The sequence below is a fragment of the Diabrotica virgifera genome, chromosome 10 (assembly GCF_917563875.1).
Source record: "Diabrotica virgifera virgifera chromosome 10, PGI_DIABVI_V3a".
Classification (NCBI taxonomy): domain Eukaryota; kingdom Metazoa; phylum Arthropoda; class Insecta; order Coleoptera; family Chrysomelidae; genus Diabrotica; species Diabrotica virgifera.
This window is the reverse complement of record NC_065452.1, coordinates 31,969,180-31,985,876: the sequence shown is the minus strand read 5'-3', so window position 1 is coordinate 31,985,876 and position 16,697 is coordinate 31,969,180. Positions and strand designations below refer to the sequence as shown.

At 31.4% G+C, this 16,697-nt stretch overlaps 1 protein-coding gene across 7 annotated transcripts in view; it reads right to left on the bottom strand.

Moving 5' to 3' along the window:
- Positions 1 to 16,697, bottom strand: part of LOC126878586 (mesoderm induction early response protein 1-like) — a 246,634-nt gene that overhangs the window by 77,114 nt on the left and 152,823 nt on the right. The window contains exon 5 of one of the 7 annotated variants that reach the window (XM_050641391.1): positions 11,617 to 13,176. The exons of the other annotated variants lie outside the window; for them this stretch is intronic. Coding sequence (XP_050497348.1) covers positions 12,499 to 13,176 — 678 coding nt within the window. The 3' untranslated portion in view covers positions 11,617 to 12,498. Of the gene's footprint in view, positions 1 to 11,616; positions 13,177 to 16,697 lie in introns of those variants that run through there. 7 annotated transcript variants of the gene reach the window in all.

The window sequence follows — 16,697 nt, the reverse complement described above, 5'->3', positions numbered from 1 at the left end:
TTTAAAAATAAAAAACCGCATTTTTTCAGTTTTTTTTCGTATTTTGAAACAATTTTATACATGTTTTTCAAAAAAGGTAACACTGTTACTAGAATAGGTAAAAAACTGAAAAATAATTGGGGTTTGCTTAATAAAAATTTTTTGTAAAGCCATCCATTTTCAAAATACAGGGCGTTGAAGAAAACAAAATTTTACACATTTTTTACGATTTTGCTGAAACTACTGGCAACATTGTAATAAAACTTGGCGGGATTTAAGAGCTGGTTATTGTGCATATTTTGACATACAATTAATGATTTGATATTCATCATTGGCTCGCATAGGGGTAATGGTCTGAACTTTTTAAAGAATAAAGATAGTACGCCACTGACATATTTCAAATTAACAATCTTTTTTTAATTTCTCGTTCAATTTGTGACAAAAAATGTATCTTCTTATTTTTTCATACGACGCGCCATTTTTATTCAAAAAATAAAAGATCTTAACCCTTACAAAGTATTCGAACTTCTAGTAGTTTCTACATCTACATACATAATAAACTCATACATCCATTATCAAAATTAATTCGAATACTTTGGAAGCGTTAAGATATTTTATTTTTTGCAGCAAAACAGCGCGTCGTATGAAAAAATGAGAAGATAGATTTTTTATTGCAAATTGAACGAGGAATTCAAAAATGATTGTTAATTTGAAATATGTCAGTGGCGTACTATCTTTTTTTCTTTGAAAAGTTCAGACCCTTACCCCTATGCGCGCCAATGATGAATATTAAATCCTTAGTTGTATGTCAAAACATGCACAATAACTACCTCTTAAAACCCGCCAAGTTTTATTACAATGTTGCCAGTAGTTTCGGCAAAATCGTAAAAAATATGTAAAATTTTGTTTTCTTCAACGCCCTGTATCATGAAAATGGATGGCGTTACAAAAAATTTTTATGAAGCAAATCCCAATTATTTTTCAGTTTTTTACCTATTCTAGTGACGGTGTTAAATTTTTTGAAAAATATGTATAAAATTGTATCAAAAAAAACGAAAAAAAAACAAAAAAATGCAGTTTTTTATTTTTAAAGGTACGTTTCACCAATTTTAAAAATCTGAAAAAATTCAGGGTGAAAGATTGTGCAAAAATACACATTATAATTAATTTTCGTAAAAACGAGTGTCTTAGTTTTTTTTCAGATTTATTTAAAAGTTTAAAATTGTTCTAAAAATTCGAATTTCCCGCCAAAAAAATTAAAAAAAAATTTTCATATAGATCTTTTTAAAACTTACAACTTTTTTAAATAAAGTTTTTGGCTAGCTCTTAATGCGACTGAGATAAAAAATAAAAACATAAAAAGCCTAATTAGGCTATAGGGGGGTCACGTGACCACCTAGGGGGCTAAAAATTTCAGAAAGTGAGTTCCTCTATATGTGCTAAAAAGTGGCCTATATGGAATTTAGATTGGGTTGGGGGCACTTTTCACCATCTTACCCGGCTAGGCCCTTTGTTTAAACTGTAAAAGTGATCCGGCTGAAAACTTGGAATATTTGAGGTATTATACCATATAACGAGTATATTATAACAGGGGTCGTTTTTTTTTTAGTTTTCATCCCTTCATTAGGGGGTGAATTACTTGAAAAATATCGTTATACAGGGTGTTTCATTAAGAATGTCCAATTTGATTTGTAGATTCTAGACCTCAAAATATTAGGATTTAACCCAAATCACTTAAATAAAATGTGGCTCGTTACAGAGTTACAGGGTGTTTTATTTAAAAATTTAAAAAATATTTTTGCTCATTGGTTTAAAACTATTTGACGTATCCTTTTCATACTTGGCAAAAAGTGTGGGTACTGTACACCCTATAAAATTATGTTAAACAATCGTTTTTGTCTATTACCAGAGGCGTACGACAGGGGACAGTGAATGGTTGAGCCTTCCCAAATTCACATACACTTCATTCGCAACGATAAAGTCATCAGTTTTCGAGATATTTGAAGTTAAACATGTAACGGCACAGATATTTAATTAATGTATTGTGCCGCTTAATTTTAAACTTCAAGTATCTCTATTACCAATGATTTTATCGTTAAGACTGAAGAGTATATTATTCATTATTAATGATAAAATCATAAGTTTTCTCGAGATATTTTAAAATTAAGAGACACAATACATTATTCAAAATATCTGTGCCGTTACTTGTTTAAGTTCAAATATCTCGAAAACGAATAATTTTATCGTTAGGTGTGAGGAGTACGTTATTTACATGGCGAGTATTGGAGAATCGAAAAATTGCGCTAAAATGGAAATTCCGCCAGTGGAGTAGGAATTGGAAAGGGTCAACCCCTCATTGTCCCCTATCTCGTACGCCTCTGGGACTAACTAGAAACGGATATTTAACATAATTTCATAGGGTGTATAGTACCTACACTGTCTGTCAAGTATGAGAAGGATACGTAGAATAGTTTTAAAATACTGAGCATAGTTTTTAAATTTTTAAATAACACTGTATATATATTTTTAACAGTGTTATGAGTGGTAAGAAATACTCAATACTTTTAGAAAAAAACACAGTATTATTGGTACACCCGGTATACAATGACATCTTACCCGTCTAGCAACAATATTATTACGGAGATATTGTTAAAGAATAAGGCTATAACATATTAAATAACTTAAATCGGACAAGAGGTTTAGGAAATTCGAGACATAAAAAATGTCCCATTTTACAGGTGGTGCGTTAATTTTGCTGCTTAGTGTATTAATATACACGGATTATGCGACAGATTATGACGGAAGCTCGAAACAAATGAGAAGCGTTGAAAAACCCTATAACGTATCTGCGCGTAGAGCTAACAATTTTTGATGAATTCGCGCATATTTACATTTACTCCAAATCCCAACATTTTTCCCAATCGCGCCTAAAAAAATATAACTTCAATAAATTGTTAATATAGCTATTTATAAAACTAATGTACAATATATTCTCTATTAAGCAAAAACACTACTTTTACTTCATCAAAACTAAAATCTCTTTTCGCAACCCCAACAAATATCATGTGTTTGACATACATACATGTAAACAATACGTACGAATGCAATTCATTCAGACTAAACGCGCGCAACGCTCGATGCAATGCGCCATGTACTCAGATGCGCAGTTTTATGCAGTTTGTGTTATATATTTTTTTATTCCTTACATTGTAATCTTTCATCTAGTGAAGGATTTAACGTGGCACAAGATGGCACAATAAACGTAATACGCTGTCAAACATTAATTTTATCAAAAATTTTATAGGTTTTTAGACAGCCGATTATATCAAACTTAATCACCTTTTCGTGAAGCTAACTATATCATTTTAATCTTTAAAGTATGTATTTTTATCTCCAATAATTACTTTTACATTAGCTATCCACATAAATGAAGTAATAATCAAAGTATAAGGCATATTCTGAGGATTTAAATTTGATGTATAAAATTATATTGAATTTTGTACTTTTGATCATTAATACATCTGGCCCTAACAAACTTAAAAAATTAATTTTTACTGAAAAGTTGCATCATGAGTAGTACAAACAAACCCCTTAATTTCGGCATTCTCAGATTTATTTTTTTTTACTTTCGATCACGTTTCCTTCAATTTTCAACACTGTGGGTCGTCCCAATGATCTTCTTCCATTTGGCGATTTGTCTCTTGCTATTCGTACTATTCTATTTTCTGCCATTCTTTCTATGTGTTGATTCAATTCTACCTTTCTTCTTTTTAGTTTAATTTTAAATTAAGTAATTATACCAATCACAACAGAAGTTTTTTACTTCGATGTTTAATTTGTTTTAAACGCAAACACTTATTGGGAGCAAATATAAAGCACAACGCCGATCGAAACCTGTAATAAATGAGCAAAAATCTCAGCTGTACAAATATTGATTACAGCAAAAACGTTCTATTGATTTTTTTCAATCGTCTTGAACACTTCTGTCCAACATTAAACTATTGATTGGCCTTATTTTTTAACACACACTTGATACCATATTACAACAAAACTATTACTAAATAGTTCAGAGAAATAAGGAAAAAAATATCCTGTTGGTCACACAACCCCCTCCAGGCCGAAACCAAATTTTTTGAGTACATCTATAATAATAACCTATATGTTTCCTATATGTATACTACTCATAATAACTATTATGAGTAGTATGTACATTGTACATCTATAATCTATAATAATAACCTATATGTTTCCTGCAGCCGATTTTGATGATATACATAGTTATAAACAAATGAAGATAAAAAAACAGTAAATTTCCGCTTTTTTCGTCTATTACCAAAAAGTTAGGCATTTTAAACAAATTTGAGAGTAAGAAACTCATAAATCGTATGAAAAAGTTCAATATGGCGTTCGCTGAATATGTCTATGCTTTATAATGGTTGCTTAGAAAATTTGCAAAACAAATCATAAATTTTGAGTTTTTATAAATATTCATAGCTTATGTAAAAATTGCCTTAGAACGTTCTTATTACACGGAATACTGAGACCTGTGGTGCTTAAATCATACCCTAAATTTCAAAGCAATTGGTCAATTAGTTTAAAAGTTGTTTAATTTGTTCATCCCAAATTAATTTTTTTTTGCAACACTATAAGTCAGAAAATAATGAAGTTGCAGTAATACTTTGGATAGTTTATGCAAGAAGAAGATTTACACTATTAATTTAATTAAAAACAAGCTGAAAATGCGAGCATTATCATAACGAAAACTTTGTTTATATACGTATTTAAATTCATAATATAGAAAATTGCTATTACGAAAAGCTGTTTAGAATTAAAAATTATGTTTTAATGTGCACATATATCATTATAATTTAAATGTTGTGAACTATAAAGATACTTTACTCGAAATTCATATTTTTTACACACCTCGTATAAAATTAATAAAATTTGATTCATGATGGTTGCATCATAAATCTTAGACCAAGAAGAGATCTTTATGAAGAATAACTTTTCTTCGTCAAATTAAAAATACAAGAGTTATAAATGAAAATGATGTTGGTATCCATAATTTGAGAAAATTCGTCAAATATTTTTTTCCATTAGAAGGATGTAATTTCATATATCAGAACATACTTTTTTATTCCAAACCACATTTTAAATAACAATTTTCCAATATTGTAAAATAAATAATACATACATGATAAAGATACTTTTTATTGATGAACTTTACTTGGATCTACAGACCGAGTGAGTCTCGTAAATTCCACGGATTTGCGCCACGCTTCACGCAACCGTATTTACGTACTTGTATTTTGAGTTGTGTGGTCGTGCGCTGGTCGAGTGGAGTTATAACAATTATTTACGAAATTTAAATATAATCGTTTCTACTGATTCATTATTAATATAGTATAATATGTATTATTGCTTTCAAAATATACTCAAATTGTATTTTTATACATTTATTACACATATTATTTTATATAATAATTAAATTCACTATAAAATGTCATTTATATTTTATTAATAGCTAAATAATTTAAAAATTTAATTTGACATTCACGAAGTGTCAAACTCAAATGTAAATAATAACATTTGCTTTGCTTAACAAATTCAGATTAAAAAAGTAGGCTACTTCCTAGTCAAAGATTTCAGCTGACGTTTAGTGCCTGGTAGGAAATAACCGGATTGTGACGTCACATTTTAGAGTTTGAGGTCGATTATCTCGAAGACGGTTAGAGATATCGAAATGCCGTTTTCAGATTTGGAATCAGAAGACAAAACTACATCAGAATCCATCGATACATCTGTTCTGAGTATTGTAGGAGCGGCAACGCAATAACACACAGACTTTTGCAAATTTATAAACGAAAAGTTTTCGTTGAAAATGACAAAAAATAATTCTAATGCAAAATTATTTTGCAAGAACATGTGAATTAAAAAAGGGGAGGCCAACTTCGTCCCTAATTGTCCTAGGACAATTAGGGACAGCTGTTTTTCTTTCTAAATGTGTATAAAAATTCAGTATTTCTAAATATGAAAAAATAATTTTTCTACGGGTAATGGTTAAAAAGTTATTCTAATTGTTTATAAGTAAGCAAAAAATCGACATGTTTTTGGAAAATAATTTTACACTGTTTAAAATTACTTTTTGTAATGTTCTTCTAATGTTCTTCTTTCATAAACTATCCGAAATATTAAGAACATTATTCTTATTCTCAAATTTGTTTAGAATGCTTCACTTTTTAGTAATAGACGTAAAAAGCGAAAATTTACCGTTTTTTTTTTTATTTGCATTTGTTTATAACTATGTATATCATCAAAATCGGCTACAGGAAACATATAGGTTATTAAATAGATGTCCATACTACTCAAAAAATTTGGTTTCGTCCTGGAGGGGATGTGTCACTAGAAAAATATTATTTCTCTTGACTAAAAGGGGAGTTTATACATAGGTACATAGATTTGCTGGCGCCAGTAGCCACGCCAGTAGCCACGCCAGTGAAGGTTTACACTAGATTAAATTAAAAAAAACATGAAATCCTTTATAAAAGGTATATTTGTTAAAATCCCTATACAGGGCTACATCATAAAACAAACAGAACTAGTTTTCAATCGGTTGACCAGATCATTATTTAACTAGATGGTATACAGCCAACCTAACCGAAATAATCGGGGGTAGGGGCGTTTCGGATAACAAGAATTTCCGTTAAAAATAACATTGTTTTTTGTATTATTCTTATATCAAATTACATAGTATTGGAGAGATATAGCTGCAAAACATCGTTGTCAAAGAAAAGCACAAAAGAAAATAGAAGATTTCTTTAAAAAAACACCCTAAACATGTTACATTTTCCTTAATTCTATTGCTTTTTTAAATTCACTTTTTATTGACGAAATTATTGAAACAGTCAGCCATTTCGGTTAAACGATGTTTCGGTTAACGGAAGTTTTACTGTAGTTTAAAATAAAATAAACCCTAACTACTCATCGGGAACGGATAAAAGGTTTGAACTTTAATTTAGGCACTTGGTAACCTGAAAAATATTTTTTACTGGTGCTTTTGGGCCTTGAAAATCGTCATTTTTCGTTTTTTTTCTTCAATTTTAAATTGCTTATAACTCGAAAACGATCAACATTAGAGAAACATTATAAGAGACGTTTTTTGTTCAGAATGGTCCAAAAACCCCAGTAAAAATTTGTGCGGGCCGAAAATATTGATTTCTGCAATTTGTTTTAAAAAATTGGGACAACTTTTCGCAAAAGAATAATTATTATTTTGCTATTTTGAAATCGTTTTTAACCAAAAACGAGGTAGGTACATCAATCGTTTTTATCCAATGTATACATGGTGTCCAGAAAATCTACCGACAAACGAAGACAGGAGATTCCTCAGTGCAAATTCCCTATTTCACAAAGTAAAGTTAACTTGTGGTTAAGAGATAACCTCAAAATTACCCCAAAATATGCGTTTCAGTTTCATAAATGTTACCTTCTGGGTATACCCATAAGGGTAACCCACTCCAACCTCTGGTTAAAAATTCTGTGAGTTAACCATACTTCGCCGTTGACCTGAAACTAAAACGCATATTTTGGGGTAACCTCTGGTTATCTCTTAACCACAAGTTAACTTTACTTTGTGAAACCGGCCGTTAGAAGAAGATGGACAAATACCTTGCGCAAGTCGATATGTGACAATGTGACACTGCTTATGTTCGGTGTACCGTTGATTTTGGTTAACCGTATACTAACGCTAGTGTCATCTAGCGATAAATACTTCAACATAGACGTGACATTTTTTGAGATAGGACTTTGTAGTTTTACTACACTGTTGGTGCAATACAACCATTTTTATTTTTATTATTTTTTTAGTTGTGACACTGTTTGAGCGGAAGTGTGATATATTAAAAAACAAAATACTCAAATGAGACACGCTTTATCTACGAAACTAAAGTTACCTGTAACTTAGAGGTACTTAGCATCTGGAGATTACTTTGCATCTTTACAGTACTTACACTGTGTTCCAAAATGCACAATATCAAAGTTCTTACCTGATGTGTGTAATGCTATCTACAATGCAGTAACTACAGGACTATATAAAAGTAAGTACGAAATATATAAAAAATATTTATTTCTAGTATCTGTTATATTTATAACATAATAATTTATAATATAAATTTTACTATTGACTGTCGAGGTTCAAAAGAGTAGCGACGAGCAATACAAGGTATTGTTTCCTGGTAACACCTCTAGCTACTCCTACTAAATTCCTTCCTATCGCCACCTCCAAGAACTTTGGCTTAATCACACGGATGAACCCCGACAAATCTGAGCAATATCATCAGTCTTATTCTTTGTCATTGAATTTCTTTGTGTCATTTGGAGAAATTATCGTGCAAAAGGGGATTGGGCGATGTGCGAGAGGACGGATGGATCAGCAACTAAATATGGAGAGAGAGAATCATGGAATGTGAGAACCTTGAATAAACCTGGTGCGCAGAAGAACCTACTAAATGAACTATCTAGATACAAAATCGGAATTGCTGCAATTCAAGAAACAAAATGACTTAGTAATGAGAGCAGAGACACAAGAACACACACTATTCTACAAAGTGGCAAACCAATTGGCAGTAAAGAGCTGTGAGTAGAGTTCATAGTGGACATGAAAATAAAATGCAATATACTAGACTACCAAAAGTGCAAGAATGTGTAAATTTCGAATTAAATCAAAATTCTTTAATATTACAATTGTCAACATTCACTGTCCTACTGAAGAAAAGAATCTAGAAGAAAAAGAAATGGTTTATCTGTATACCGTATAGAGTAACCAAAAAAATGACATAAAAATAATAAACATTGGAAAAGAAACCGAATACATGAGTACAATAGGTAAGTATAGCCTCCATGATACAACTAATGAAAATGGAAGCCTACTAATAGACTTCGCTGTTAGCAAGGGAATGATCATAAGCTCAACCTTTTTCCCTAAACCAGACATCCATAAGGGCACATCTCTTTCAGCGAATGGTCAAATAACCAACCAGAAAGACCACATTTTAGTAGGCAGTAAAGCGGCAACAAACTTAATTGATGCGGCTCGGAACACTTTCTTTTACAAATAAAAATTAGATGACGTATAAACAGATAGGGGAAGACTAAACACACACAAAGCTCGAAAAATTAAACCTGGGCAACCTAAAAAGTTCAGAAGTAGAAAACCGATTGCGAGAACAATAATTGAATGGAGGACTTTTGGAAGAGAAAGAGGGGAAATATGCAGAAGAAAGAAGAGGAGATATGAAAACGACCAAATACTAAGAATGGAGGAAGATTTCAATCAGGGTGACACTTACTAGAGGAGCATACAAATTCCTGAAACAACACAGATTGGGAAACAAACCACGCACTATCATTTTAGAAATAGTGAAGGACAAATTATCAGTGACGATGCAGCAATAAAAGCAGGATGGAAAAACTATTTCGAGGGTCTACTAACAGAGCAAGTACAAACACAGCTCATTCAGTGCCGGATTTCGAGATAACAAAATCCTTTAACAATACTTGGAGGCCTAATTATGTATTGAATAGTCACACAAATACTACTGGGACTATACTTGAGGAATCCATCTTTATGATAAATTCAGATATAATGACACCAGAACTAATCTTCTCTGAGAAGATTAACACAATTATTCCATCTAGAGAACAAAAAGTGCCAAATATTAATGGGGACTTAATTTGGTTTACTTATGGATCTAAAACTGCCCGTGGTACTGGATCAGGAGTCTTTGGGCAAACATGTGACTATAATAAATCTTACAGACTAGGTCAACCTAAAACTGTGTTCCAGGCTGAAATTTTTGCTTTGGTGGCCCGCATTTGTGAAATCATTGATGAATACCCTAAAGCTAAGAGAATCAACATTTACACAGATAGCCAATCGGCTATTCTGGTTGTAAAGAACCCTCTCACCAAATCAAAACTGGTGAGAAACTGCAAAGATATCCTCAACAACCTGGCAAAAGGCAATAAAGTGTCTTGGGTGCCGGGTCATGAAGGGGTGCATAGGAACGAACGAGCAGATATGTTGGAGAAAACAAGACTCGAAAGAAACTTTTGAAGGCCCAGAACCTTTCTGTGGCATTACTAAAGACGCTACGAAAAAAGAGGTTCAGAAATGACTTATAAAGAATCATCAAAAGAAATATAGAAACCACTCAAGGGCAAATCCAGACTAAAAAAATAATCAAGAATATTGATAAAAAACTCTCGAACAGTTTGACGAACCTCAATAAACGAGAGATCAAAACTGTTACTGAAATGGTGACTGGACATCAGTATGCAGAATGCAGTATGCTAGGTGATGTAAGACAGGGATTTACTGGTCAACTGAGGTTTGAACCAGAAGAGATCCTAAAACTACACAGTGTATGACACTGTGTAGTTTTGTACATAAGTATTGACAACATATTTCTCAAAATTTTCAAAATTGGAGGACAGGCACTGATAGATAGACTAATAACAGACGTGTGGAACACAGAAGAAATTCCAGGAGACTGGAAAAAATGAATTATACGCCCAATCCACAAGAAGGCAGGCAAATTCAGCTACAAAAACTACACTCAGGTGCAAAAAAATCAATCCACTGAAAATTTGGCCATTGTGATGTTTCGAATTTCCTAAACCTGTTGTCCGATTTAAATGATTTTTTTACCACGTTATAGCCTTATTCATTAACAATATCGCTGTAATAATATTGTTGCTAGACAGGTAAGCTGTCATTGTATACCGGGTGTACGAATCAAACTGTGTTTTTTTCTCAAAGTTCGCATCACCCCGTGGACTATTCTAGCGTTTATAAAATACTGAAATTAAAAACCAACTATAGCCTCAGGTTTTCTTAACATTATGTTTTTAGATTCATTCGCTTATGTTGGATAATAAAAAAGCTAGGTACTTTAACAACTAGCCATGTTCTTCATCAGTACAGGCTGTTTCTAAATAAGTGCGACAAACTTTAAAGGGTAATTTTACATGAGGAAATAATGACAGTTTGCTTTATAATCATTTTTCCGCAAACGCTTCGTTTCCGAGATACGGGATGTTCAATTTTTTTTTACAAACTGACGATTTATTTATTGCTTTAAAACCAGTTAATATATGCAAATCAAATTTGGTGGGTTTTAGGACGTAGTTATTGCACATTTTTTGACATACAATTAAGAATTTTATATTCACCATTGGCGTGCATACGGGTAATATGATCGGTCATAATACCCGTTTGCGCGCTAATGGTGAATATTAAATTCTTAATTTTTTGTCAAAAAATGTGCAATAACTACGTCTTAAAAAACACCAAATTTGATTCGCATATCTCAACTGGTTTTAAAGCAATAAATAGCAAACTGTCATTATTTCTGTCAAATAGCAAACTGTCAACTGGTTTTAAAGCAAACTGTCATTATTTTCATGTGTAAAATTACTCCTTAAAGTTTGCCGCACTTATTTCGAAACACCCTCCTTCTAATGACGAACATGGCTAGTTGTTAAAGTACCTAACTTTTTTATTATCCAACATAAGCGAATGAATCTAAAAACATAATGTTAAGAAAACCTGAGGCTATAGTTGGTTTTTAATTTCAGTATTTTATAAACGCTAGAATAGTCCACAGGGTGATGCGAACTTTGAGAAAAAAAACACAGTTTGTTTCGTACACCCGGTATACAATGACAATTTACCTGTCTAGCAAGAATATTATTATTGGGGGACCTTTGGCGGCAATGGCCGCCGAAGGATGTTTTATGTAGAATGAAAAATTTATTTGAAGTTATCTAAATAAGCCCCAAAGAAAAGTTAATTTTTAGTTATAATTCGTGAAAGTGAAGTAGCTTAGTGTTGTCGGTTATAGTTATTGTAGTAAAATTATGGCAATTTATCTTTATTAAGGAAGAATTATTTTCGAGCATGGTTGCTAATGTGTTTGTTCTTAGTTAAATGGAATAATGGATATTTGAAGAAAAGTTATATATGTTATTATTTGTAAGGATAAAAACGTAGGTTGTGCATTGCTTCGAGCAAGACTCGCATAACCTACATAAAATGTGCTGGCAGATTCACTTGTATGCAAGCCAAAAAAACGAAGAAGAAGAAGAATATTATTACAGCGATATTGTTAATGAATAAGGCTATAACATAGTAAAAAATCACTTAAATCGGACAACAGGTTTAGGAAATTCGAGACATCAAAAGTGACCAAATTTTCAGTGGATCGATTTTTTTGCACCCGAGTGTATAAAGGCACTTACTCTGTGAGAGGTATGTGTTTATGTAGTAAACGCAGTAAAACAGAAAAAATAATCAGATAAAATAATCAGACAAAACAAACAGATAATTAAACAGACAAAATAAACAGATAAAATACACATAAAATATAAAATAATCATAAACAGGGACAGACACAGAGCCGGGTGTGGGCTGTAGCGCCATAGGAGACAAAATATTTATTGTCACTGCCAATGATGGATTCAACTGGGGGGTTTTGCAGAATACCCCATAGAGCTCAGCGTTGCAACTGCAGTACATTCCGAAGGTGTGAGTGAAAATGAAAATGAAGATGCCCGCATTACATGTTCTAGATGTTTCTGAATTACAAAGTTCATTATCTCTTGGACTGCGTGCCAACCTTCGGTTTGTGGTAGTCGTGTTAATAGGTAGCCAGCAGACCTTAGAACATCATCAAATTCGTTTTTTTCTACTGGTGCTTTTGGTTCACTTCCTGTAGGTCTTTCTGGTTCACTTCCTGTAGGCCCTTGTGGTTCACTTCCTGTAGGTCTTTCTGGTTCACTTCCTGTAGGCCCTTGTGGTTCACTTCCTATAGGTCCTTCTGTATTGCTTTGCCAATTTGTTGCAGACGTCTTAGCTTTTTTTCTTGGAGGCTCTCCAGTCTCATTATTAGTTGTAAATATACCTTTAAAACTAGTAGGTCGTTCTGGTTTACTTCCTGTAGGTCCTTGTGGTTTACTTCCTATAGGTCCTTCTGTTTTGCTTTCCCAATTTGTTGCAGACGTCTTAGCTTTTTTTCTTGGAGGCTCTCCAGTCTCATTATTAGTTTTAAATATCCCTTTAAAACTAGTAGGGGCGACCTCAAAAACACTGCCGGACAGAGCAGTTGATGGAGTAGGAACGACCCTAGTAGTCCTCTCCTAAAGACAAGAATAATTTTCTTGTACATAAACACAGAACATATTACCCCAGGGAAATAAGGATTTTCACAGGACACTGAATTATCCAGGTAGCTGACATATTGTTTAGTTATTGTAGACCTATAGAACGAAAACCTATCTGTTTCCTGCTTGGAGTTCGGAGCGGTTTTTTAATTATTAACAATTTAGTGCAAAAAACGCGATTTTTTCGATTTTTTGCACTCCATTAAAAAGCTAAATAGTTGACAGAAAATTAAAAAATTCGATTTTTTAAAACATTGAAAAAGCTTCAAAATGCTGATATTTGAAAGTAAAAAGTCAATTTGTTCCTTCGCAAATTGCAAAATAAGTTAAAATCGATATTTGTTAATAACTTTTACTAAAACTACCTAAGAACTTTAGTGTTTAACATAAAGTTGGACATTGGGATACTTAACAAACCCTCAAAATTTTAGACCGATCCATTAATTAGTTTAAAAGTTATTCTATTTGATTATCCCAGAAACCTTTTTTTTGCAATAATACAATATTTTGTATAAAATAGAAAATAATAAAGATAGGGTAATTCTACGGGTGCCAAGACTGACTTGACTTTTCTATGATCTTTTAGGCACTAATGTTTATTTTAGTTGACTTTATTTATTTTTAATAACTTACAACTAAACAAATGAAAAACAGTGATTTTATATCTTTTATTTTACAAACTACGATATCTAATCTATTTACATAATTACAAGTTCAAAAATATCGCGCCCGATACTTATCAAGTACACCGACGTATTCAAATTCACAACTAACTGCTAATTTCAAAATCCCTCTTATTTATACAATGCTTAATCAACTCGAATAAAAAAGAATTATCCAGAATAAACGAGTATTTACATAATAACTTAAAGCATGTAAAATCGAATTTACTAGTACAATAACAAAAGAACAATTATTAGAAAAAGGTATGTAAACAACTCGATCGAGATCTTTCTTTAAATAAGGGTCCCTCATAAATTATTGTATAAAAAAGGTTACTTGGTAAACATCTTCGGCATCTGTTAGGCCTGGAGCTGAAAACAGTCGGGTGACTTAATTGTGTCACACTATCAATATGTATTAAAAAATATTGTCCGTAGAATAAATCTTTTTGTACATTCGAAAAGCTAGATTTTTAACTTTCATTTTCAAATGAAAAAATTTTGTCTAGGTCAATTTGGGCCAAAGTAAGCCATGTGTTTTTTCTAATTCACAGCTAATTTGTTTATAATAATTAAGGAACCTCATTAATGCCATTTTAAGGAATGGGATTTATATTTTTTGTTAAAAAATGTTCACAAACATTTTACCTTCACAGGACCCTCTACGAATTTTCCAAAATGTAGTTCAAATGGTGACTATGGGGAACCTACAAATCCACCGCATTCAAATATCGAAAAAGCAATTTCAAACCAATAAAAAATTTTTATATCTGCGGATTTACTCAATGGATTTTGATCTTTCTTTTTTTTAATTCATATGTAATTTCTACGTACATTACAAATATGCAATTTGTTTATAAATTTATTAATTAATAAACAGTCTAATTTGTTTAAACAATTCTTGAAAATATAAATTTTTTCAAAAATCTATTATTTTAATCATAGTATCAATAATAATCATAGAAAACGTTAAAGTACACTTTGATAAATAAATTATTTTTAATAAATACTTATTTATTGAAGATAATTTACTTATTATAGTATATCTTAACTTGTTCTATGATGGATAATGATATTATGATTAAAAAAATAGATTATTGGGAAAATAAATGTCTAGACAAATTACATATTTCTAATGTACACAAAAAGTACATACAAATTAAAAAAAGAAAGATACAAATCCATTGAGTAGATCCTGAGATATAGAAAATTATAGTAGTTTTAAGTTGCTTTTTTAGTTCTTGAACTGGTACATTTGTCGGCTCCCAGCTCCCCCTTCACTTACCACGACTAGTCACCAATTGAACTACATTTTTTAAAATTCGTGTAAGATACCAGCTTTGCGAATATGTAAAAAGATTTTTTCTACGGACAACATTTTTAAAGGTATTCTAAAAAATGTATACAAACTACAAACTTTCAAAAATTTGGCATTAGGATTTTTGACTATATTAAATAATTATTTTATCTTTTTTAATACATTTTGATAGTATATCAGTCTTCTACTTTCATTTGGTATCAGCAGAATTGTCATATCTTCATTATTTTCTGTCTTATATTATTACGAAACAAAGGTCTCTGGTATAAACAAATAAATAATTAATGGATCGGTCTAAAATTTTGAGGGTTTGTTAAGTATCCCAATACCCACCTTTGTGTGAAACACTAAAGTTCTAAGTTAGTCTTTGTAAAAGCTATTAACAAATAACGATTTTCACTTATTTTGCAGTTTGCGAAGCACCAAATTGACGTTTTAACTTTCAAAAATCGGTATTTTGAAGATTTTTCAATGTTCAAATAAATTTTGTAATTTTATGTCAACTATTTATCTTTTTAATGGAGGGTAAAAAATCGAAAAAATGGCATTTTTGCACTAAATTGTTAATAATTAAAAACGGACGCGAACTCTAGGCAGTAAACAGTAAACCAGGGAAATAAGGCCAAAATATACCATGTTCGGGACACTTGAGCAGCCAGGTTGCAAATGGGTTTTTTGGGTACTATATACCTAATACATTATAAATACAAAAATGCCCGTCATAGTTTGGACGAGAAATTATATGCCATAAATTGTCATGCCAATTAAATGTCATTATATGCCAATTAAATGTCATAGCACAAATAAGGGTCAAAAGTGGGAGTTTTTTCGTTTAAATCGCTACAGGTAAAAATAGGGTAATTAAATATCTTATTTATAATATTTTTCTTTTAGTAGATGAGCCAAGGTTTAAAACAGCGCTTTTTGAATTTTGGTCCGATCATTTGTTGCTTCGGATATTGCAAAATAAAACTAAAATTTCGAAAATAAAAAATTTGCTATAACTTTTGCGAAAATGAATTTAAGACTTTCATATTGCATGAAAACTTGAGTCAAACAGTCCACACAATGCACAAAAATTTTTAGGACGATTCGTCAATTAGTTTAAATTTTATTTAATATGTTTATCGCAAAGAGCTTTTTTTTTCGCAATGCTCAGAAAATAATAAGGATATAGCAATTCTGTGAAAACAATATGAAAGAAGATTAGTCATATTTTCAATGCGTTTAAAAAAACATTAGAAAGTCATTTTTATCACTAAGAAAATATTTTACTAAAATAGAGTCATTTTTGGCTTATAAACAATTTGAATAACTTTGTTAATATTGAATGTAGGCTAAAACTACAATGGGATTTGAAAAACTGGTATTTTTATACGAATTTTCAAAGAAAAACTTTTCGCCTAGGTTAATTGCGGTCAAAGTTAGCCACTTTTTTTATTTAATTAACGGCTACTTTGTTTATAACAATTAAGCAACCTAACTTGAGCTATTTTGAAGTTGAAGATATATTATTA